The following is a 24,814-nucleotide window of genomic DNA, read 5'->3' as shown; positions in this document are numbered from 1 at the left end:
GTTTGTATTGCATTTCTGATATATATGAACTATATTGAGATTTGTGTATTCCATGTATATGTAGAAAGTATCGTATACGTATACAATATGAGTATGTGGTTACCATGATTAATTGTCACATGTTTATGCTAGTTGTATGTGTAACAACTCCTTGGCAAGAGGAATTGTCCTAAGGTGAGCTATCACCATCATACGTTATGTATGTTAGAATATGTAGCCTAAGTGTTTGTAGAAATGTCTGAATGAATAAGTGTGTCATATATTGTACTTTTATAGGCGTTGAGAAGAGATTCTCAACTATCTAAATGATGTGTATGATTTCCTCCATGCAATCTATATTCTGTCTGTTTAACTTAGACGTTACTTACGTGTGAATTCATGTTAAGTTGAAATCCATCAAATGCTCACATGCTTGTATGATTGGAATTGTTGTTCCTTCCCTGTTCTAAATTGTTAGTATGAATATCTGTTATAATTGAAGGTGTTTGGGACTATGAAATAGTCCAGGAAATCGGTAACGAGCTTGAATTTGTGGCTGAGGTGGTTTTCGCCACGTAAGACATATTTGACGAACCCGAGTCGTATGAGGGTTGTCGACAGTGGTTTGGCCACACGGAGTGTTTGCGCACTTCATGTCGTTCAACTCAATGTGCGCTCGTGCTAGTCGAACTCGTCAAGTAACCCAATTGTCCCGTTGGATGTTCACCATGTATGGACGCTACTGTTTGAATCTAGGGTACCAGACTTACCAGTGCAATCCCGTTAACCATTGTACCTTGATCTGCTAAGACTCATGAGCCGAGCATGGTGGTATGGGACACCGTGGTCGAGCTGTCGACCTACGCTGGGGCGACGAGCCTCCCCGTAGTGACCAGTAAGCAAACCAGACTCGTGAGCCGATTATGCTGGTATGGGACATTATATTCGCGCTATCGGCCTACACTGATTGGTGACGAGCCCTTTGTAGTGCCCTCGAGCATACCTTGATACTACATTGAGGTGACAAGCCTTAGTGTAGCAACTAAGGTATGATTACGCATGCATTGATTGGGGACGAGCCCTTTGCAGCGACTTAGAACCATGTGATCGTATAAGATTGTCGAGGACTGACGACCCTAGAATGGATCACTGTGTGGGAATCGATATAAGGAAGGTACCTTAGCTTCTCAATCCTGCTGCATGAAAAGGACTAATAACAACTTGGTAATCATATGCATGCACCGCATTGCATGTGCTTTGGTGTCGTGGAGCACTGCGGGAGGTTGTCATGCGTACCGTAAGATGAAGACGCTAAGGGAGTACAGGCGAAGGCATGCATCATTTCTTCATACATCCTTGCATTAACAAGAGTAATTAGGACGTGTGATTGTATTGCATTATCATTACTGCTTGATTGAATTGATAATATGTTAACTTTTACTGTATAGTTCCACTGAATTGATCACTCACTCCCACGTTCTGGGGCGGTGTTTCGACACCAACCAGACTCTGTCTTAGATGCAGATAATGATGCGACCCCCGAGGCAGAGCAAGAGTTCGAGGATGATGAGGAGGCGTTCTCCTCTATACAGTTCTCAGGCGGGTTCATGTGAGCCGTGTCCTGATCTACGGGGATTCAGGGTTGATGTTGTAATGATTTACTTCATTTTGATACTTATCTTTTGAAACAAACACTTGTAATTATGACCTGGCAGAGCATACATATCATAGGGACTTACACATATACACATGTATTTCTTTAGTCTTCCGCTTACGTCTTTCACCTATCCCTGGATTATGTTTGTAGTTTTGGCTTAATCTACTTCATGAGTTATGCACTAATACAGACAACATACATTCATCATCACATATGTTGCATAAGTGATGTTTTGAAACTTGGGAGCTAAGTTGTGCTCGACCCCCGAATTTCAGGGCGTTACACAAACACAATTAGTATGTGCCTTAATGCTTCCTGAAATACAAGAAACAATTGAAGTTAACTCAGCTAAATCAATATAATGCCTCGAGCCCTGTTGCCATGCTATAATGCTGGATGGTTGGAGTGAAGGTAATCCTAACAGTTCAAGTAGGGAATTACTACCGCCATTTTGAAAAATACAATAAACATTGCTGAAAACTATCAATAAATCCATATCAAGTAAATATAAAACATGGAGTAAAAACAATTCAATGACAAATAGAACCGCAAGGCAGCCCGTATCCAATTTTTTGGTGGCACATATTAGAAAACAATGTTACTGTCAGCAATGTAACAAATATCATTCAGATTTTGAAATATTGCAAGAAATACATTTGTGGGCTGGATTTATTTGCAGGCTTGGGAGTTGGATTAGAGCCAATATACCTTTCAAAAAGAGGATCCAAAGGTTTATGCTGACTCAAATTGATGTTGGCCATGAGATGTATGAGGAATTAGTTACATATTGCCAAGGAGAATTGAAAATAAAACCAAGCCACGGATGGAAATGAGAATTACTGCTAACCTGCATATTACCAATGAGAAGTGAAAATAAAACCAAGCCACAAATGGAAATGAGAACCCAAAGAAAATCTCCCAAACATAAGTACTTGTTCATGATACGTTAGTATCCCAATCACTCTGCTACATGCACTTTTGTTGCATGATATGTTGAATTTTATATGTTTATTTAACTAGACATCAGAAGTTTTAAAAAAAAAAAAAAAAAATTATTTATGCGAGTTGAACCATTTGGTACCAATTTAACAATGGAAACAGGTCAAAATCCAATCCAAGTTTTAAAATGTAAGCATAATATTGATTTCCTAAAAGAAAGTGCAGAACAATCTTATACAATGCAAAGTGGAACTGACACCCATTGTGAACTGCTTGGAGTAACTTCACTATGATCGACAGTTTATAATGGTTTTGGATGCACCAATTTTGGCAAGCTACGCCTTCCTTGGCCAACACATCCTGCAATTGAGTTAGACTCTCCACACCAGCCCAAAATCCACTGGCAATGGCAATTCTTTCGAAAGTTTTTTCTTTCGTTCTTTTTTGTTTTCAATTCTTTTTTTTTCTTTTTTTTTAGTTTAAAAAATTATTTTTTGCCATACAAACAACATGCCAATCTAACAGATATTAACCAAAACAAGAGATCACCCGAATCACTTTACTGATTTTTTGCAAAAAGTGTTACAAAATATGGAGAGAAAAAATCATTGACTGATTTGAAGGAAAAAATTTAACATAGCAAGGTTTAGAAAATGGAATTGTGACAGCAGAAAAGCCAATTAGTGTTACGGTTGCATAATAGAAGAAACATGGAATTTTATAGTATAATCGTCAGAGGAAGAGCTATCCAAGTGAAACTTACAATGAGTCCAGCATATACAAAAAGTTCTCTGAATAAGAAGGGTGCTCAAAGGAAGAACTGGCAGCCTTCCAGCCATCCTCAAATATGCCATTGTTGCAATTGTTGGTGCCTGCATATATAAAATACATTTTACAGCATTATATTGGTAATTATCAAATAAAATCAGACCATAAAATTCTGGCAGTTGTGCTTTATTCATGATGGAATTATTTAGCTATTTGCCAAAGAGAAAGTGCACCAGCATTGCATGAGAATCAAGATCCCTATGCACCAAATGTTCATAAAGATTTAATATTTTTCAATGAGAAGAACATGTCAAACATACCTTTCCAACTAAAATAAACAAAACACGTTAGATTTCCCAAAACAGAATGAAATCCTCTCCTCAAATCATCACAAACAGATATCGAAGAAATTAGGGCCGAAAAAGATAAAATAACGAAAGAGAGTGAAAATTACTTTTATCCAAGTATCCTATCGGCAATCCCATAAGTACATTTTTCTTTCCAATCCACGCAACTGGCCTAGCGTTCCCTAGAATATAAATAAAAAATCCTAATCCTCTAAGATTATATGGGGTAAAATCCAACATCTTCTAAACTCTTTGTAATCTTACAATTTTAGTGCAACCAAAAACATGAGGTAAAATCCAACATCATTTTCATGTTTTCAGCAAATGATGGGATCTCAATATGCATGTTTTCTAATTTGGATAGTGTTCTCATATTTGAATGTCCAGGATCGATAAGTAATACTTTAGACTTGAGAAGGATTGGCATGTGATTAGAAGTTGGTCTAAGAATCACCACTTGAATCACATTCATAGAATGATGTTCCCAAAATGCCATAATGAGCAAACAATCTAGATGGCTCATAACAGGATCGTCTTGGTTATTCATCTAAGTGTGTTACAACTATTCAAAAGTAGGTCAACCCACTCATTTCTATTAATTTATCCTGAGAAATTTTCCATACAAGTACTCAAGGAGCGATCAAACTCCTTGTTTCTCATATGAAAACCTAACAAAGATTTTGCTCACAATGAAAGAATACCATAATATGACGATCCCTCCCGCTGAACCCCTAATACTTAGGGGGACCCAATCCTTACTCCTGCCCTATTGGTCGGAACTGGTATAATCTATAACTAATCCATTTTCCATTAATGCATACAAACAGTATCAAATCTTCATGCCATAATAATCCATAAAACATAAACAGTGAAATTTGACAAAGAAGAACAAGCTCATCAATCTCAGTTTCAGCTTCTATGGCTACGTGCTATGCCTTAACCTTTTAATTCACCAAAAGAAGAAACACTCGAAATACCAATTTACCAAATAGAAAGGTATCAAGGCTGGTATTAGGCAAATATTCATAGACAAGCATCATCTCTTCCCCTTCTAAGCAGCAACCAAACAGCCTTACTAGGTTCCTATGCTGAAGTTTTGCCACCAATCCTACCTCATTTTTGAGCTCTTCTAATCCCTGAGAGGATCTTCTGGAAAGCCCTTTCACTGCTATTTCTTGGCCGTCGGTTAGCTTTCCCTACAGAAATTAATTTATAGACAACTTAAAAACCATGTTAAGGCAAGTGCATGCTTTATAATATAAGGTCATGTTTTGATGAACAAGTGAATCAAATCTCAAGCAGAACTGCAAATGTTAGTGGTGTATCATAGTAGTCTTCAAACTGCATTTAAATTCCTTTCAAGTCTTACTTGAAAATAACCCAATCAAGATTGTAGTATAGACCCTCAACATGTTACAATCTGGTGATGGCCACTTTTTTAGAATAAAAATTGTAATTTAATTCAATGATGAATCAAAGCACACCCTGCAAAAATTGGCAGCTGTTAGAGGATAGAGACATGTACAGCTGTGTAGAATAAAAATTGTAATTTAATTCAATGATGAATCAAAACACACCCTGCAAAAACTGGTAGCTGTTAAGAGGATAAAGACATGTACAGCTGGGTAGATTTAGATAGTTTGAATTATTTAGCTGTTAAAATATTGCCTCTCTCTGCAGTCTCTCCTTGTACATATAATGGATTGTTCATAATGAAATACACCTAAAGTTTCCAACATGTAGTCTCTAATTCTATCATGATATCAGTCCAATGCCTCCAATCCTTAACCTTAAATCTCTTTTGTTTATCTCTACATCTGTCTTAGGTCGTCATCCACCGTTGTCGCACATCTACCCATCATCTATGTATTACCTTGTAAACAGGACCAAATCCGCCTTCCCCAAGTTTATTTGTATCAGAGAAGTTATCTGTTTCCGCTCTTAGCATATCCAAATCAAATAACATCGAATTCACATTTGGTATCTCATTGTCATCTTGGCTATCTGCAAAATAGCACAATTTATCAACAGGATTATCTAGGAATACCTTTCTAAGAAAAATAAAAAATGAAGGCAGGTCCAATATATAAGTTTCCAAGTTAAGCTACTTCACATGCAAATTGACATCCAGTGGCCTTTGTGCTACTTTAATGACATCCAGTCCATCCATCATGTGTGGCCCCTCCTGTTCTATTTGGCTTCCAAAACTGATATCGATCCAAAACTCTGGTGGGACATACCATGTAAAATCCTGCCTAAAATCTCTAAAATCATGTAGGCCACCTGGGTTTTGGAGTGCCTTGATTGTTTGGTTGCCAATTCATCCCATATTAGATGCACCTTTTGAATAGACTAGATTGAATACACAAAACACAATGGACCCCACATACAGTCTTGGCGGTTTTTAATGGTGGATATCCCTATCCCAACTGTTTCCTATCATGTGGCCCACTTGAGTTGAGTTTTGGATCAACTGGACATGCCAAGGAGAAAAGCAGCAGCAGAAATGATAGGCAGATTCGATGTCACAAACATTACATTGGTCCCCATGCGTCAATTTGTATGTTAAGCTTAATGCTAAAACATTTGTACTGGATTTACAAATGCATTGATCCAAAACTCATGTGGGCCATACCAAATCACACCTAAAACCTGGTGTGTGCCTTAATCTTTCTGTGATCCTAGATTTTTTATCAGTGGAACCATCATGGATGGATCATGCAAAACATCTATGTGAGTTTCAGGTTAGTAACACATTAAACAACATATGCACTCAACCATCTGTTTATGTACTTACCATTCCACCTGTCTCTTTTTCATCTTCCCTAAAACTCAAAGTGAATGACACATTGGGATGTGCAAAATCTGTCCCAAAAAGAAAGTTGAACCACTCATCGCAGCGTGCCATGCAACAGGAAACAACAATCTAAACACTGAAAACTGATAAACAATCGAGTATGTGAATATACATGCCATGTTACGTGTGTACATGTGTCAAGTTCTACATGGGACATAGAACTTAGTCATACCAACTTCCAAAAAGAGTTCTCAGTTATGGCTGTGTTTTGGATGGGACCAATGGGCACAACAAGAGAATCGGACAAATAAAAGATATTATATTTTATTGACCAACGAAGAGCAATAACAAAAGTAATGAGCAACTTAAAATTGAAACGGCAACCATTTTTGGATTGTGTAGAATACAACAATTGATGTAGTGTCTTTGAAGTACCAATACCCAACTGTCAAATCCACATCAATACATGATTAATCTAAAAAGCAAAAACAAAAAACAAAAAAGCTTTCCTATCTAATTGCTCACTAGCTTGGTGTGCCGTAAAGGTAATGGTGGGCATGGGTATTGATATGTACTGGTTCTAGTGATTTATCACAGACAGATTCTACGACCTAATGTCATCAAGTACAAAAGATCAATAAAAATCTGCAAACATATAGTGATAGCGGGCTTAAAAACCCACAACATGATGAAGAAAAAATGTTGAGGAATTCGTGTATTATACACCCTATAGGAAGGGCATCGTGGAATCTTTTGAAAAAAGGAAAGCAAATAGTGGAGCGAAATAATTTCCATAGTAAACAAATGGACCAAATGGCTTTTGCATGGACTGATGTCCTAAATTTCCATAGTGCAGAAGCCTTTTTTACTTTAACATGCACAACCGCAGCAGGTCTTGTACATGCTCGGTGAACTGAGTTTGGACAGCAGAAGCATTGAAGCCTTGATCCTTTATGGCAGATAAGGCAGGAATGCCAACCTATCACATCAAATTTCTCATGCTAGTAAATGGTACTGTTTCTTCTATCATGTAAAATTTCAGCCTAGTAAATGCCAACCTATTTCTCATGCTAGCAAATATACCTTGAAGCTTTTAGTTTTTATGGCAGATAAGACAGGTATACCAACCTATCACATTAAATTTATAATGCTAGTTAATGGTGTTGTTTCTCATGATATCTTAAATGGAGTAGGCATTAATCATGCTCATTTTTTCTTCTATCGAAATTTAAAGTAATTGAATCTATTGAACAAACAGAGATTATATACCCTCAAAAGGCCCATGTTCGAATAAGCTCAAAAAAGAGAGATGAAAACAATATGGGTTTTAGGAGGCAAGTGAAAGAAAATGAGTGCCAGGTATGTACAAAATCAAACTTAAAATGAATCCATCCAAAGGAAGCAAGCATATGGAGTAGGAAGAGGCTTACTACAAGTCCATTGATCGCCCATCTCCAAGAATGTGGAATCCTTGCCCACACATTCAGGATGATAAGCTTTAAGACAACATCTGACAAACATTAGCATGATGTTAATTAAACGTGGGAATAGTAGATAAGCAACTCCCATGCCAATCATGGGAAGAATAATAGTTTTATTTTTTTTTTGAGAGGTGGAAGTATAAAAGATTTCATTTCATAGAGACTAGACATGCTAAATGAGATATAAAAATAAAACAAAACGGCTAAATAAGTGAAAAATAAGCATGATTAACCATTGACTAATCTCTAATAAATGTCAACAACAAACACATCGAAAGTCACATCAGATCACATTACGAAGGCCAGATGCATTGAATCATACATCTGAGAGATAATAATATTTAAAAATATTTATAACATTAAAAATACACAAAAGTATGAAATAAATAGGTTATGAACTTACGGTCAAAACTATCTAGCATTCCACATCAAATTCAGTCAAGTGCTAACATTTTGAGTCATTTCAATGTAATAACAGATTGTACAAAGCAAATAGACTGATCAAACATTGTAAAGAAGCTTGTCTCAGTATGACATCTATGAGCTATTTCATTTCCCTCATCCATGAGTCCACCCTGGAGCAACCATTTCCAACACAAAGGAGATCGAGAGGGGGTATTCCTTCAATCCAATTGGCCATTTTTCCACAAATAGTCCCCAGAGAAGATATCCCCACAATGGCATTAGCAGAGTCTCTTGTAAGTGAAATCCTAAAAACTTTTTATCAGTTTCTTTTCTCTGTACTTTTCAGCAATTATCCCCAGTTTTTCTTTTTCCTTGTTTCCTTTTTATAAAATAAAAAAAAAAAATTCTTTGTCTTTTGAGAAGTCATGGGCAGATAAGTATTACTGTCATGGATATAGCATACAGGGAACAGGGAAGGGATGCCAAGCATCCATTTACTGTAATCTAGGAAACAGAAATGGATACATGTGCATTTGTAATAAAATAGAATCTGATGCAGGACAAAGCACAAGAAGAAATCACGAAAATATGTTTGAATTGACTGGAATTAATGCGAAAATCACAGGTAACAGAGAAGTTTCTAAGAAAATTTTGAAATCAGACCTCGTCTTTCAACATATGAAGCAAGGTAGTCTTTCTGGCATTATCAAGCCCTATAAACAAGATCTTGGCCTCCTGCCACAAACCGAGCGAGGCGAGAACTTCGTAGATCCAATCGAGAAGAAACATGATCTCCTACTAGGATCCGCCTCCGATCCAAACAGATCAAACGATTTCTGATATACCCAGGCAGAAATCGATCGGAAAAGCAACCAGATCCGGCAATCGTAATCCTCTGACGTTGATATCAGAAGATCACCCAAATCTGACGCCTGAACACCCTAATTAAGAGTTTTGAATTTTGAATCCCTAATTAGGGATTTTCAGTTTTTTAATCTATAATCCACAATTAGGGAATTGACACTACAAATCCCTAATTAGGGATTCGAAACTCAAAATTTTCCAATACACAAATCATTCCACAATGTTACTTTAGGGATTAAAAATGCTATAAAAAAAATGCCCAGATTGATATGAATAGATAGATAGAGAGAGAGAGAGAGGGAGATACCTGATGTTGCAGAATGCTCCTTGATGTGTTGAACTAAAGAAAATAAGAAAATAAAAGAGAGAAAGAGAGACAGAGAGAGAGAGAGACAGAGAGACAGAGAGAGAGACAGAGAGTGAGGGAGCGGTAGATCGAGCGAAGAGGGAGAGGGGAGGGTTTGAGAGTAGAGAGGGAGAGAGAGATCGAACGGAGAGGGAGAGGGAGAGGGAGAGGGAGAGGCAGAGGCAGAGGCAGAGGTAGATCGACCGTAGAGGGAGAGGGAGAGGCAGAGGTAGATCGACCGTAGAGGGAGAGGGAGAGGCAGAGGTAGATCGACCGTAGAGGGAGAGGCGTAGAGAGAGAGGGAGAGGCAGAGAGAGAGAGGGAGTAGATAGGGCCGGCGCCCTAACCAGCCCTGTTATCGTACGCGGATTAGCTATTGACAGGTTGAGTAGCGAGACTCGCTACTCAAGTGACGTCACTAAGTTGCGTGGGCCCCACCATGATGTATGTTTTGTATTCACACCGTTCATACATTTTTAGAGATCATTTTAGGGCATGGACCAAAGAATGATGCAGATCCAAGGCTGGAGTGGACCCCACCACCGAAAACAGCGGGGAGAGTGATGCCTACCGTTGAAACCTTTCAAAGGTCCATCATGATTTTTTTTTGAGATCCAACCTGTTCATGTGTCAGAGAATACATAGAAGAAGGGAAAACACAAATATCAGCTTGATCTGAAACTTTTGTGGACATTAGAACTTTTTAACGGTGGGCGTCACTCTCTCCACTGTTTTCTGCGGTGGGGTCCACTTGAGATTTTGATCTGACTCATTCTTTGGATCATCCCCTAATATGATCTCTCCAAGTGGATGAATGGTGTGGATACAAAACATACATCATGGTTGGGCCCACATAACTTAGTGACGTCATTTTAGTGGCAAGAATCCCGTCAGTGGCTAATCCGCGCAGATGGGAATGCGCTGGGTGACGTCAGAAAGTTCTGCGGGTCCCATCATTAGGTATGTCTTATATCCAAACCGTCCATCTATATGGGGAGCTCATCGTAGGGCTTGAGACAAAAAATAAGACAAAATTAACTATCAAGTGGACCACACGATCAAATGCAGTGGGGGATTGAACGTCTACCATTGAAACCCTTTTGGGGGTCACGGAAGTTTTGGATCAATAAGAAATTTGTTTTTCCTCTTCATCCAGGTCTTTGTGACCTTATGAACAGATTAGATGGAAAATAAATGTTATCGTGGGCCCTACGAATTTTTTAACGGTGAAAATAATCACCCCTATTGGTATTTGTGGTGTGGTCCATTTAATCTTTGGATATGATTCATTTTTTTGGATAATTCTCTAAAATTATCTTGAAAAATGGATGAACGGTGTAGGTTGATTCCAAATTTTCAGTAAATCCAAAGCTCAAGTGGATCATGCCACACGAAACAGTGTGGAATAATGATTTCCACCGTTGATGTCTTCCTTGAGCCCACAGTAATGTTTATTTGCCATCCAACATGTTTATAATATCAAAAAGATATGAATGAAGAGAAAACACAAACATGATCAACTTGATCCAAAACTTCTATGGCCTCCAAGAATTTTTCAATGGTAGAGGTTCAATCACACTTTCTTGTGGTGTGGTCCACTTGAACTTTGGATATGCTTCCTTTTTGTTCTTTAGACCTCAAATTATCCGTTAACATGGATGAACGGAGTGGATAAAATAAATAAATAACGGTGGACCTCACAGAGTTTACTTTGGTAAGGGTAATGAGTAACCTAAATGTAGTGGAAGAAGGTTTTTTTTTTAAAACATTCAGAATCATATATTGAGCCTACCTAAATGTGATTCATATATCCAACCCATTCATTATGTGTGTCCCACTTGGATGAGAGGTCAGACCAAGTTTCAGCTGCATCCAAAACTCATGTGGGCCCCACCAAGTGCTTTATATTTTTAAGGATGTCTTCACATGGTTTTAGATGGTATGGTCCACCTGAGTTTCATATACGGATGATTTTTGAGATATCTCATAACCTAAAGGGGACACATCAAATGCACGGTGTTGATGTTTGACACACATCATGATGGGGCCCACAAAACATACTAACATCAATTTTTAGGTTCTCACGATGCTACTAAGTTGGGTCATAATTTTGACCAGAATATTTGGCCCATTTTACATGTCTGGTCCATTTACTCTACTTTATTGATCAATACTCACAATTTGACTAGTTACTCGTCTCGATCAAGCTACATACGAGGAAGATTGATCAACAATTTGAGTGAAATTTGATTTTAATATTTAAATATTCAATTAGTGGATGTACCTAATAATTTATTAACAAATATTTTTTATTTTACAGATAAATTTCAATTTCTATTTAAAAATAACATTTTTTTTTTCAAAATGTATATTTTTTTACTCTCTATTTTCTTTGAAAACTTTTAACAAAATATCATTTTTTATTATAAAATATTTCAAAAAATTAAAATATAAATTCTGAATTTTTATTTTCAAAGTCTCAAAAAATTTCTCAAATTTTATTTTTTTTCCCCAAAAATTCCAAAATGCCGATTTTTTTTCTTTAAAAGTATCATTTTGTTTTCAACTTTTCAATTTTCTTTTTAAAAATGATATATATATTTTTTTCAAATTTCATTGTTTTTATAAAATATTATGGAGGGGGCCACATTGTGAAAATTTTCACATTTTAAAATTTTTTTATTTTCTTTTTCAAGATATTAATTTTTTCTCAAAATCAAATGCTTTTTTTTTTTTAAACAAATTTATCAACTTTATTCAGAATTCTTTTTTCCCACAAAATAGATTTTTATTAAATCACTATTTTTATTTTTTCAAAATCTAATTTTTTTCTCAAACATTGTTAAATTTTTTAAACTTCTCAATATTCTTTTTCATGTGATATTACAAATCATTTAAATATTAATTTTAAATTAAAAAATAAAAATAAAAAATTCACTAATTTGATATAAAAACAAAATAAATTTTCTTTTTGCATTCAATCAATTGTTAAAAAATAATCTTAGATACAAATATGTACAATTAAACCACTGAAATACTATTAAAAAATAATTATTAGACTACAAAAAAACTTAATTTTCCACCATATTCCTATAAAAATGAAACAAATTATTGTTAAGACCTTTTACGACGGAGATAATCCGTCGCAAAAGTCCTTTTACGACGGACCATGATACGTCACCAACGCAACTGAAAAGGGCGCCATTTGGTGTTTTGGGCGGGAATTCATGAGGTCACAAAATCAAATTTTGCGACGGATATTGTCCGTCGCGTAATGGCGACGGACCAAAATCCGTCGTAAATGTCGTAAATCAGTTTTAGCGACGGATTTTGGTCCGTCGCTAAATTCAGCGACGTTCAGGCCGAATTTTCGACAAACACGGGCTTAGCGACGGACTTTTCCATTAGCGACGAATTAAATTCGTCGTTAAACCAAGATCCGTCGCAAAAACACGTCGCAAATTGCCAATTTTGGCGTAGTGCGATCCAGTGTACCAAGTGTGTATTGAAACCTTTCAATACATCTAATTGCATTTGGATGATGGAGCATCTACATCACCTATCAGGACCATCTATTAGGTCCAATGCCCTCTTCTTTCGCTACTAGAAAAACCACATCAATGGTTCTAAACATTTGGCTGGACCTGTCTTCCATGGACAATCATGTTCATCCATCTTTTATGCTATAATTTGACTGCATTATGTGGATCATCCGGACCATCCGAGTAGTATGATTTTCTCTTGGCAGCTTGTGAAGAAGGGACTAGATTGAATGTACCGTCCTAATGGATGAAGTCGTCAAAAAGCAACTAAGTGCAAGGAAAAGTTTCGATGCACTTAGTCCACTGGTTCATTTCTTAAAATAATCTTTCATTTGAAAAATCCAAACCCTGGATTACTAGTCCATACCGCGTAGAATGGACCAATTTGTTAGGCAATTGCATTGACTCCAAGTCGTGCAATCTACCGGAACATGATATTTGCTCAACCCAAAATTCCACATTCAAGAGAGAGAATTAGGTGTTACCCAAAATAAATAAATAAATAAAATTAAAAGAAAAAAAAGAAAAAAAAGGTGTTACCTGGGTAAAAAAGGATAACAGCTTAACGCATGTTACCTTGATGATTTTTTATATATCCACTTCGTCCATTCGTTTCTCCAGTCCATTTACTGACAAGGTACAAAAAATAATGTAGATCTAAGTATCAAGTATACCACACCACAGGAACGGTGGTTATTGAGTGCTTCACTGTTAAAAAATCTAAAGAGCCCATTGTAAGGTTTTCATAATGTTTACCGGCAATCCAACCTGTTGTTAATGTCAATAATATCTGGATGATGGGAAAAGACGTGTATTAGCTTCATCCAAAACTTTTGTGGTTGACAAATATTTTTAAGTATCATTTATTACTGTTTCTAGTGGTATGGTCCACTCGAAACTTAGAAGACTAGGATCCAGACTAAATATGAGATGGAAAAACATATGAAACGTGTGAATATATAACAAATACATCAAGGTAGGACCCACACGATTAGGGTAACGTCCACTAAGTTGGTAGAAGGTAACCAATAGAAAATTTTCCAACTATAGACTTCATGTTTACCCTATCTAAGTAAATTAAAACTCATAGGAGTTTCAACACCTGGTCAAGGGTTTGAGCACCCATAGGTGGTGAAATCCCAGTAAGGCGTGTGTGTGCCTGTTTAAAAAATAAAAAATAAAACTCCAATACCCTACTTTCCACCGCTAAACTTTATATGTACGAACTTCTTTTTCCAGACAAAAATACCCTCAAGCTTGAGTGTCCTTAGTCACCTGATCTCCAATACTGCCCCCACTCCGTTGATCATCCCCGACGTTGCCCCCACTCCACCGATCTCATCCCCATTTCCGTTGAAGGGTTTTGAAGGGGAAGAAGGGTTTTGAAGCAGAAGAGGAGAAAGATGGCTCTTCCATCCAAGAAGCCACTCATAAGTGTGTGTGTGTGTGTGTGTGTGTGTGTGTGTGTGTGTGTGTGTGTGTGTGTGTATTTGAATAGTAAATGGTGAATGGTGTATGGTAAAGTGAATTTCAAATGGTGATTAGGATGGTTGATTTTTTGAATGAATGACTTCGAATGGTGAATGGTTGATTTCAAATGGAGGTTTTTTTTTTTTTTTTGTGAATTGTGAATGATTTGTAGTTATGTCTAAGAACTCGATCTTCACTTGGTTAAGATTCATTGAGTTTATCGGTCAAATTAGTTGTAATCAATTTTACTCGATAATTGTTATCAAGTTATCAGTCATACACTTATACTCGGTGAATACTTAGTGAAAGACTTCCGTACTCGGTGAATACTCAGTAATTTATACCAGGTACTTTGTTATAGAGTTTTGTACTTAGTGAATATTTGATGAAAGACTTTTGTACAAGATGAATACTCAAGTAATTTTTATTGAGTTTTCAATTATAGACTTCTGTACTCGGCAAATATTCACCGAGTACTTGTTCAGCTGAACTAGTTTTCCCATGGTTTTTAGTCTTATTTGTGATTTATTTACACAAGATATCATTGTACTGTGATTTATTTACTTGTGATCTTTCCTGTGAATTGTGAATTGTGAACTGTCTTGTGAACTTGTGAACTATCTCGTGAATTTCCTTGTGAACTATTTGTGATATATTTTGCATTTTATTTTATTTTTTTGGTAGAAATTGATTAATAGTCTCCTAAAAATGTAAGTGATATATATCATCCCAAACATGTCCTCCAAATGTTCACTTACATGGTAGTTTGATAAAGTGAAGACTAGTTTAGAGAAGAATAGAACAAGGTTAGATCTATTTAGGCAGTCCCAATTTTCACTCTTATTAGGCATTCCATCATTTAGATATTCAGAAGCCCTAGTGCACAGTTTTTCTTTGAGACAGAGATCAGGTGATGTCGGTGAAATGTAAACAAGAATATCATTGTGAAATGTATTTAATGTATGTGTATCCGATGAACTCTGTCTTATTAATATGATGGTTATTGTGAAATGTTCATTATAAACTGTTCCTGACAACTATAATTAACTATCATAATATTTTGATAAATCGTGAGGGTTATACCTCACTAGGATAGCCATTAACGCTATCAAAACATATTTAGTGTGCATGAGACATAGATGACTCGCATGTTGCTGCTCACATGAAGTATAAAGAGCAAGATGATCTTATGTTTCTAGATTATAAATTTCATTCATATTGAATTTGTACTTTCATGTATTTGTAAAGACTAGGGACATTGGTTTCTATGAGCCTTCGAGCAGCCAATTGAATGTTTGGATATGTATATTTATATTTCCATTTATGCTTGACTTGTTCTTCTTCCGCTAAACTACTCCTAACTCTGAAAAAAGAAAATATATGTGTGTGTGTGTGTGAAATTTGAGCTGTCTTTGAAATAACACACTTGGTTTCAAGAACGGAGGCATTACACATTAAGTCCATTAGATGTCAATTTCAAGAGTTTGATGTGATCATGTGAAGTAATATTTTGGATGGGAGTGGCTATGATGATGAACATTTATACAAAAAAGGTGTCGTAAACAATTTCTTCCACGTGCTAGAAGCCATCAAAAGAATCACTTTTGTTAGGCAATTGTAACCATCCCATAAATGGCATGGAAATGCATGGCTATAGAACATATCCCAAGTCAAGGATGGATTGGTCGTCCAATCAACATCATTTTTGCATTGTAGCCAACGAAACATGTTATCAACTTACTGGATAGTTTAGATCAGTTGATTGGACTGTCCAAGTGAACTGATGCAACTCAGAGCACTATAATGTATAGTGCTCTAAGGTCACCAAAGCATTTTTCAATAATAAATATCTAAAATAGCTAAATTTTGCGAAATATATAAATTAGCTTGGTCCATGGTGTTGGTGCTACGGACATTTGCTTCTAGATGGGAAAGATCCTTTCCAGCAAATATTTGACATTTTCTATGAACGGTTGTTGTAGTTTGTCAACTGTCAGTTTGTGGGCAAATAAAACAGTTGGAAAGTTTAATGTTGGAGATTTTAGAGGAATCCCTAATCCACATTAAGCATAATAAGATCGGCTGTCTGGATGATTTAACCATGGTCCAATTGTTGGTAATGATGAGCTAGAAAATTATCCACTTTAATGCATCTCGACCATTGGAATTCCTCTTATAATATTTTATTTTGACTTGGGTTAAATGATTATTAAAAAAGATTACATGGTAATTTACCATCATTTTTCTAAGCGGCAGTGACTCATCCATTTGCACGTTGAACATGTCCTTATCATTCCAGATCTTCCAAATCACATGCCCATTCTGGATAGATAATAACTCACACAAGGGTCAAATGATCCTAACCAAATGATCTTAATCGTCCGTTTACAAGAAGTATGGTGGATGATACGCCCACCATTTTCAAAGTTGTACTGAACCAGCAAGGTAGTCCCGACATCAGTATCTTGGTCCCAAAACTTCCAACAAAATGAAAATCTAGATTCACCCAAATACCAATTTGAAGCAATACATCTACGTGTCCTAACCAACCAAAATAGCATCCTTCATGCAATGAAAAGGGAATGAAATATAATACCAACCGTTCTACTTGAAACATGAATACATTCTCATTACTACTTCGTGAAGGTCCACACGCATGTATAAGAGAGCCCATCAACTATGCGAGGGGGAAAAAGGTATAGAAATGATGAGAAATACATTCACGTGGTAGAACAAGGACACACTTTTTCACGCTTTGTTTTTTATTTTTATTTTTCATAGGCAGATACCCCCACCAATCACGATTCGAGGGAGGCCCAAACGCTACCAGCCACAACAGCAACTCAAACTACCAGACGTCAAAAAGAAATTCTAACAAAACCTTAAAAAAGGCTTCTTCTTCTTCTTCTTTTGTTTTGTATATAATCAAAATAAAAAAATCCCATAAAATACCATTTAAGACTCACCGCGGGTGAATCTTGTTGGCTTTATAAGCTAGATCTTTCTGTGCTTCAAGATAACAGAATTTTCTGGGCTTTACAAAGCCTTAGCACAACTCAGAAATCTGATACAGAAGGAAGGAAGAAAGAAGAAAAACAGAAATTTTATTTTCTTAAACTGTCTTGCTGCTGCAAATTTCTCACACTTGCCGTTTTTCTTGCTTGCTATTCACTATTGCTTCTTCACTTGCTCGCTACAACCGGATACAAGGTGCCTATTTATAGGCTTTTGAATGTAAGATGAAAAGACAAAACTGCCCCTACTAGGAGCTTCTAACATTAAATATTCCTAGAAACTATACAAACTTTTCATCTTCCAAAAGCATCTCCATGGGAAGTCTTGCTGAGCTTTGGAAGATGATCAATCACAGTTAATTGCTGGGCTTTGGTTTGCAATTCCAACACTTCAAACCAAAACAGGCTTCGTTCCAAGTATCGATCTCAGTTTCTTGAATGTATCAGTCGGCAATGCTTTGGTGAAGATGTTAGCCACTTGTTCTATAGTATGACAATACTTTAATTTCATCGTTTTCTGCTTCACATGATCTCTCAGAAAATGGTATCGGGTATCAATGTGTTTGCTTCTTTCATGCTGCACTGGATTTTTGGCTAGCTCGATTGCCGACTTTTTTTTTAAAAAAAATAAAATAAAATTTAAAACTGAACTTTCATTCCACAGGGAAAAAGGCTATACAAGGCTCTCCACCATCAGGGCAGACCCCAACAAAAAACGCAGGCCTGATTGCCGACTTGTTATCCACATATATGACTCTGGATTCTTCCTGCAGATGCTTCAACTTCTTTAACAGGTTTCTCAACTAAATTCCCTCACAGACAGTGGACGATGCTGCCACGTACTCTGCTTCACATGTGGACATGGCGACCACACTCTGCTTCTTTGAATTCCATGTGAAAGCAGTCGTTCCGAGATCGAATACATATCCAGTAGTGCTCTTTCTTTCATCTTGGTCACCTCCCCAATCACTGTCTGAGTATCCATACAACATTGCTTCATCATCGTATGGATAGAAAAGATCGAATTCTATTGTTCATTTGACGTACCTGAGGATTCTTTTTGTGGCTAGCCAGTGTGATTCTTTTGTTGCTTCCATGTACCTACTTAAAAGCCCAACACTGTAAGCGATATCCAACCTTGTGATTGTGAGGTACCTTAGGCTTTCAATCAGACTCTTAAACATAGTCGAGTCAATGCTTCTTCCTTTTCCGTCCTTTGTTAGTTTTAAGCTCATTGCTACATGCGTGTTTACGACATTGCAATCAGCCATCTTGAACTTTTCAAGCAATTCCTTGACATATTTCTTCTGAGATATACAGATGCCACCATATTGTTGCTTCACTTCAATGCCCAGAAAAAAGGACATCAGACCTCCGTCAGTCATCTTGAACTCCTTAAACATGGCCTTCTTGAATTCATCAAACATTGGTCGGTTATTTCCTATAAATAGCAAATCATCAACATACATGCATGCTATAAGCATATTGCCATGAACATTCTTCTTGATGTAAACTGCATGCTCATATGGACATTGGGCAAAGCCGTTCTCTTGAAGATAGTTGTCGATGCGTGCATTCCAAGCACATAGAGCTTGTTTCAACCCATAGAGGGCTTTCTTCAGTCGATACACCGTGTGTTCCTCCCCTTGCATAACAAAACCTTCACGTTGGTCAACATAGACCACTTCTTCCAGAATTCCATTCGGGAATGCAGATTTCACATCCAGTTGGTAGATCATCCAACTGTGATGGGCTACAAGAGAGATAATCATCCTCATAGTGTCAAGGCAAGCTATAGGAGCAAAGACTTCTTCACAGTCCACCCTATACTTCTGTTTGTAGTGATCGTTTTCACTATCAGCATTTCTCTTGATCTTGTACACCCATTTGACGCCAATAGTTTTCTGGCCATTAGGAAGCGTAGTCGGTTCCCATATGTCATTTTTCTCAATGGAATGGATTTCTTCTTTCATAACGATTCTCCAACATTCTTCTTTTATGGCCTCCTGAAACGTCAGAGGCTCATGATCTGCATACAGGTAGAAAAGATTGACCTCTTCAGTTTACTCATAGATGTCCCTTAAGCTTTTCATTTTTATAGCTGCCATGGGTGCGGACGAGCTGACCGAATTTTGTCTTGATGGAGTACTTCCAGGAGTGATGGAATGTACTCTTGGACTTTTATGCATTGATGATGCGGCCAAAGAAGGTGTTGAGGACGTTTGCTCTTGATGGTCATGCCTTTCTTCATGTTCTTCTGTTTTGACTTGAATATCTTTGGTCAATTATTCATCGTTCTATTTCCAAACTTCTTCCTCACTAAAGACCACATCTTTACTCACCACTACTTTATTGGTTAGTGGATTGTAGAACTTGTAGGTTTTAGATTCTTCACTATAGCCGATGAAGATGCATTTGTCGCCATGATCATCAAGTTTTCTTCTTCTTGCTTCTAGAACTTCAGCGTAGGCAACACACTTGAAGATCCTTAGGTGCGTCATGCTCATTTTGTAGCCACTCCATGACTCCTATGGTGTCATGTTTCTGATGCTCTTAGTTGGACACCGATTGAGCAAGTAGGCACTACATGCAACTACTTTTGCGTAAAAGCTCTTTGGCAGGCCTTTCTCTTTGAGCATGGTTCTTGTCGTGTCGATGATGGTGGGGTTTTTTTGTTCCACAATGCCATTCTGCTGTGGCGTGTAGGTTGTAGTGTGTTGCTGCTTGATGCCTTGTTCCCTGCAAAAATCTCGAAATGCATTTGAGGTGTACTCTCCACCTCTGTCAGATCTGAGTACTTTAATTTTGTGACCACTTTCAACTTCAACACGAGCTTTGAAAATTTTAAAAATAGTGAAAGCGGAAGATTTTTCTTTGATGCAATACACCCAAAGTCTTCCGCTGAAATTATCAATGAAGGTAATAAAGTATTTATTACCTCAAAGAGAAGAAGTTTCAAATGGTCCGCAAATATCAGTGTGAACCAACTGAAGGGGCTCCTTTATTCTTATGGACACTCCACTTGGGAAGGAGTTCCTTTGTTGCTTGCCGAGTGTGCACGCCTGACACACATGTTCTAGAGCTTCAATAGCCGGCAAGCCATGCATCATGCTTGATGAGGATAAGAGTTTAAAGCCACTGAAATGGAGATGCCCAAAACGAAGATGCCATCTTCATGAATCATCTTCACAAGTCCATAGAGGCACTTCCTAGCCTTTGTGTTAATATGGAGCGGAAACATGTGATTCTTCACCATTTGGACTTGAGCCACAAGTCTCCTATGAGCATCTCTTATAGAAAGAGAATAGTTCTCCATGTGTATGATATACCCCTTCTCAAGGAGTTGGCTAATACTGAGGATGTTATTTTTCATACTTGGTACGTAATACACATTAGAGATGTAATTTGGCTCATAATTCTTCCGATAGATTTTAACTTTTCCTTTACCTATCACGGGTACCTTTGATGAATTGCCAAAACTCACGTTGCCACGAACTCCTTTTATGAGTTCCATGAATAGTTCTTTGTTACCACTCATGTGGTTGCTTGCACCAATGTCGAGAGACCACACATCTGTCCGTTCACATGCCTTTTCTTGTGCGAGGAGTGTGGAGTCTTCTTGTTCATGGTGTGATGCTTCAACATAGTTGGATGGTTCATCTTGATACACTTTGCTCCAACACTCAGAGGCATAGTGGCTGAATTTCTTGCAATTGTGGCATTGAACGTTCTTTGTGTTTCCACGACCACGTATGAACCGGCCTCTACCATTTCTTTTTCTATGGAAACTAATAAACTTATGTTCATTTTGTAGATGGCTTGGATGATATCCACATCCTCTGCCTCTTGCACGATTGCTAGTGCCATAGCCCCCTTGTTGTGTATGGCCATTCTTTTATTCATTTAGAGTCAACTTTGACTCTAAGGCATGTTCAAGCATTGAACCAGCATTCTTTTACATTTGTTGCTCATGCACTTTCAACGATCCCATCAACTCTTCAATAGACAGTTTTTCCAAGTCCTTTGATTATTCAATCGCCACAACCAAATGCTCAAACTTGATTGTGAGAGATCGCAGTGCCTTTTCCATGACACGTATGTCTTCAACTTTTTCACCATTTCTTTTTAAATTGTTAATAATAACAATTAGACGTGAGAAGTAGTCAAAGATACTTTCACCTTTCTTCATGTGCGCCGCTTCGAACTCGGCTCTTAGTGTTTGAAGGCAAACCCACTTCACTTGATCAACACCCTTGAAGATGGTGCGAAGGGTATCCCAACCTTGCTTGTTTGATGTTGCTTCGGCAATCTTTTCAAAGGTTGATTCATCCAACCCTTGATAGAGGAGGAACAAAGCCTTGTTGTCTCTTCCTTTGATTTTTGATAGCAATCTTTTCTTCATTGGTGAAGGTGGCTTCTTCATCCATAGTGGGTTCTACATACCCATCGGTAACGATCTCCCATAGTTCTTGCGATCTGAACAACGCCTTCATATAGATGCACCACTTTTCATAGTTGTCCTTTGACAAGTTAGGAACTTGCGGTTGGATTGTGCTGGCGGCCATTTAAACAAGCTTTATGGGTTAGACGACTTGGTTTTACTAAGCCTCAAGAGGACCCAAATAATCTGATTTTTTTTTTTTTTTTAAGAATGATTGATTTTTATTTTTTATTTTTGAAAAATGAAGGGAGAGGGATTGAAAATCTGATTTTTTAAACAGATAAATTTTTTTTTTTTTGCCTGAAAAACAACTATTGAAATCTGAAATTTTCTTTTAACTGAATTTTTTTTAGCTGAAAAAAAACTGCTGAAATCTGATTTTTTCTTGGCTGAAAACCTGATGAAATAAGATTTTTTCTTGAATGGATTTTTTTTTTTTTTTGGCTGGAAAAAATTGCTGGCAACTTCAACCAGGGAATAAAAAAAAAACTATTCTTAAACAGATTTTTTTTCTTTAGAAAAATCTGTACTTGGCCGAAAAAACTACTGGAAAACTTCCTATAGGAGAAGAACTAGGCTCTGATACCAGTTTGTTGGTTTTATAAGCCAGATTTTTTCTGTGCTTCAAGATAACAGAATTTTCTAGGCTTTACAAAACCCTAGCACAACTCAGAAATCTGATGCAGAAGGAAGGAAGAAAGAGAAGAAAAACAGAAATTTTATTTTCTTAAACTGTTTTGCTGCCGCAAACTTCTCACACTTGCTGTTTTTCTTGCTTGCTATTCACCGTTGCTCCTTCACTTGCTTGCTACAACCGGATAAATGTAAGGTGAAAAGACAAAACTGCCCCTATTAGGAGCTTCTAACATTAAATATTCTTAGAAACTACACAAACTTTTCATCTTCCAAAAGCATCTCCATGGAAGTGTTACTGGGCTTTGGAAGATGAACAATCACAGTTAATTGCTGGGCTTTGGTTTGCAATTCCAACAGATCTGATCAGTTATCAAAAGTAAGGTAACTGATGAAAGGCCTGGCATGGGGCGCAAAAGCAAGGAGATTGGCACGAGAGGCCAGCTCAAAGTCCTAGAATCGAAAGGTAGGCGCGCATGTACATCTGACCAGAGAGTAATGGCACTCGAGGTCCCTCGCCGGAGCTTTCTTAAGTGAATTCCCAATGATTGAATAGGATATGACATCCTGCTTTGGAAATGATCCGAACAACACATTCGGCAGCACCGTGTATTGGGTGCACTGACCGGCTTCTAGATCAGTACCTAGGACAGTCAGCTTTAACCTTCCCATCTTCACCGAGCTCAAACACCATTAAAGGTTCTCCCATGTCAAAATGCCAGGTTACAGCGCATGGGATGTGACGAAGGTGCGAGACGCCCCCTGATGAAAGAAGGAAGTAGAATAATTGTGCTAATGGGGCGGTTCACCTTGTAATGCGATGGAAGTTGAGATTCGGAGAGACTGTTTGAGGAATATCTGAATGTTTCAGAGTAGAAACCTCCTATAGCATAAGGCCGCATATTCAACACAGCCGTAATCTCAGAAGGCTTCATCCCGGGCTTTATTTGGGGCTTCACGTTTTCGGGCTTTGTTTTATGCTTTATCTGGAGCTTGACATGCTGGGGCCTTATTTGGAGCTTCACGGGTTTTATTTTGGGCTTTATTTGGGGCTTTATTTGGAGCTTCACGTTTGCAGGCTTTATTTTGGGCTTTATACGGGGCTTGATGTTTTGGGTATTTATTTGGGGCTTCAAGATTTTGGGCTTTATTTGGGGCTCATTGTTTCAGGATTTATTTTGGGCTTTATTTGGGGCTTGAATTTTTGGGCTTCTTGTGTTGAGACTGCATAACCGATCCGCAGCCCCCCATCCAATGAAATCGTCTATCAAATCTGTAATTAGAAGAATAATTTGAAAAAATAAAAAATAAAAGATACAATCAAAAGAAATAGGCAAAGAAGGGAAAGGTGAGTAATAAATTTTTTAATTCATAAACTGAAATTAGTGATAATCACCTTTTGCAGACTGGGTGATATTAAGCTGCTTTGGCTTGACTTTTAGTGACCCAAGATTTCAAAACGTACTGGAATATTGTCTTAGAACGCATACTGTTATGCAACTACACAAAACTTACAAACCTTAGCAAGATGCAGCTTTTTCAACAGAATCCGTGTGGCGTGGATGAGGAGATGGCGCTCCCCGTTTTTAAAGGGGATAGTGGAGAGGTGAAGATTATGGGATGCGAATTGCCTACTGACACTTTGCATCGCAGCTGGACAGTGTTATGTGGGACCCACCATGATATACGTGTTTTAAACACACCGTCCATATATTTTTCCAGATCATTTTAGGGCATGAGACAAAAAAAAAGACATCCAAATCTTAGGTTTCAAAACTGCCGGCTATTTTATTTTATTTTATTATTATTATTTTTTAAAGGTTTGGTGGCACTAACATGCACGGATGCACCCCTCTCCATAGGACGCGGGTTGCCTGTACCTGAAGCTGAGTCTGGGCCTACAGAGTTGTCCATGACAAATCCAATCCGACTATAAGTTTCAAAAGACTATAATACAATGTGATTATAGAAATCAGGTAAAAGCAAAACTCATGTGGGCCACATAGCACATGAAACAGTGGGAACAGAACGTCCACTGATGAAACCTTACTGTAGCCGATCATGATGTTTAATATGCCATCCAAATTTTTCACAGACTTATTACCACTCAAATAAACTGTAGGCACAAATG

General features: G+C 37.5%; 1 protein-coding gene and 1 pseudogene across 1 annotated transcript; both read right to left on the bottom strand.

Moving 5' to 3' along the window:
- Nucleotides 1-4,537: 4,537 nt before the first annotated feature.
- LOC131236037 (G-type lectin S-receptor-like serine/threonine-protein kinase At1g11330) lies at nt 4,538-9,753 on the bottom strand. Its single transcript, XM_058233129.1, has 4 exons — nt 9,545-9,753; nt 7,918-7,997; nt 5,564-5,694; nt 4,538-4,886 (listed from the first exon to the last, which is right to left on the bottom strand). Exons 2-4 carry the CDS (start codon nt 7,937-7,939, stop codon nt 4,635-4,637), a joined length of 405 nt encoding a protein of 134 aa, XP_058089112.1. The 5' UTR covers nt 7,940-7,997; nt 9,545-9,753; the 3' UTR covers nt 4,538-4,634.
- A 13,296-nt stretch (nt 9,754-23,049) lies between these two features.
- On the bottom strand, nt 23,050-23,618 carry LOC131236043 (uncharacterized; annotated as a pseudogene).
- Nucleotides 23,619-24,814: the final 1,196 nt, after the last annotated feature.

This window comes from Magnolia sinica, unplaced genomic scaffold, assembly GCF_029962835.1.
Source record: "Magnolia sinica isolate HGM2019 unplaced genomic scaffold, MsV1 ctg129, whole genome shotgun sequence".
Classification (NCBI taxonomy): domain Eukaryota; kingdom Viridiplantae; phylum Streptophyta; class Magnoliopsida; order Magnoliales; family Magnoliaceae; genus Magnolia; species Magnolia sinica.
This window is presented reverse-complemented; position numbering and strand designations above follow the sequence as displayed.

What these genes read in the sequence shown, in the direction of transcription:
- LOC131236037 (XM_058233129.1), bottom strand. Translation starts at nt 7,939, where the DNA reads ATGGGCGATCAATGGACTTGTA. An exon ending in GGGCGATCAATGGACTTGTA is followed by an intron (nt 5,695 to 7,917) that starts GTAAGCCTCTTC and finishes GCTATTTTGCAG; the next exon opens with ATAGCCAAGATGACAATGAG. An exon ending in GATTTGGTCCTGTTTACAAG is followed by an intron (nt 4,887 to 5,563) that starts GTAATACATAGA and finishes TAATTTCTGTAG; the next exon opens with GGAAAGCTAACCGACGGCCA.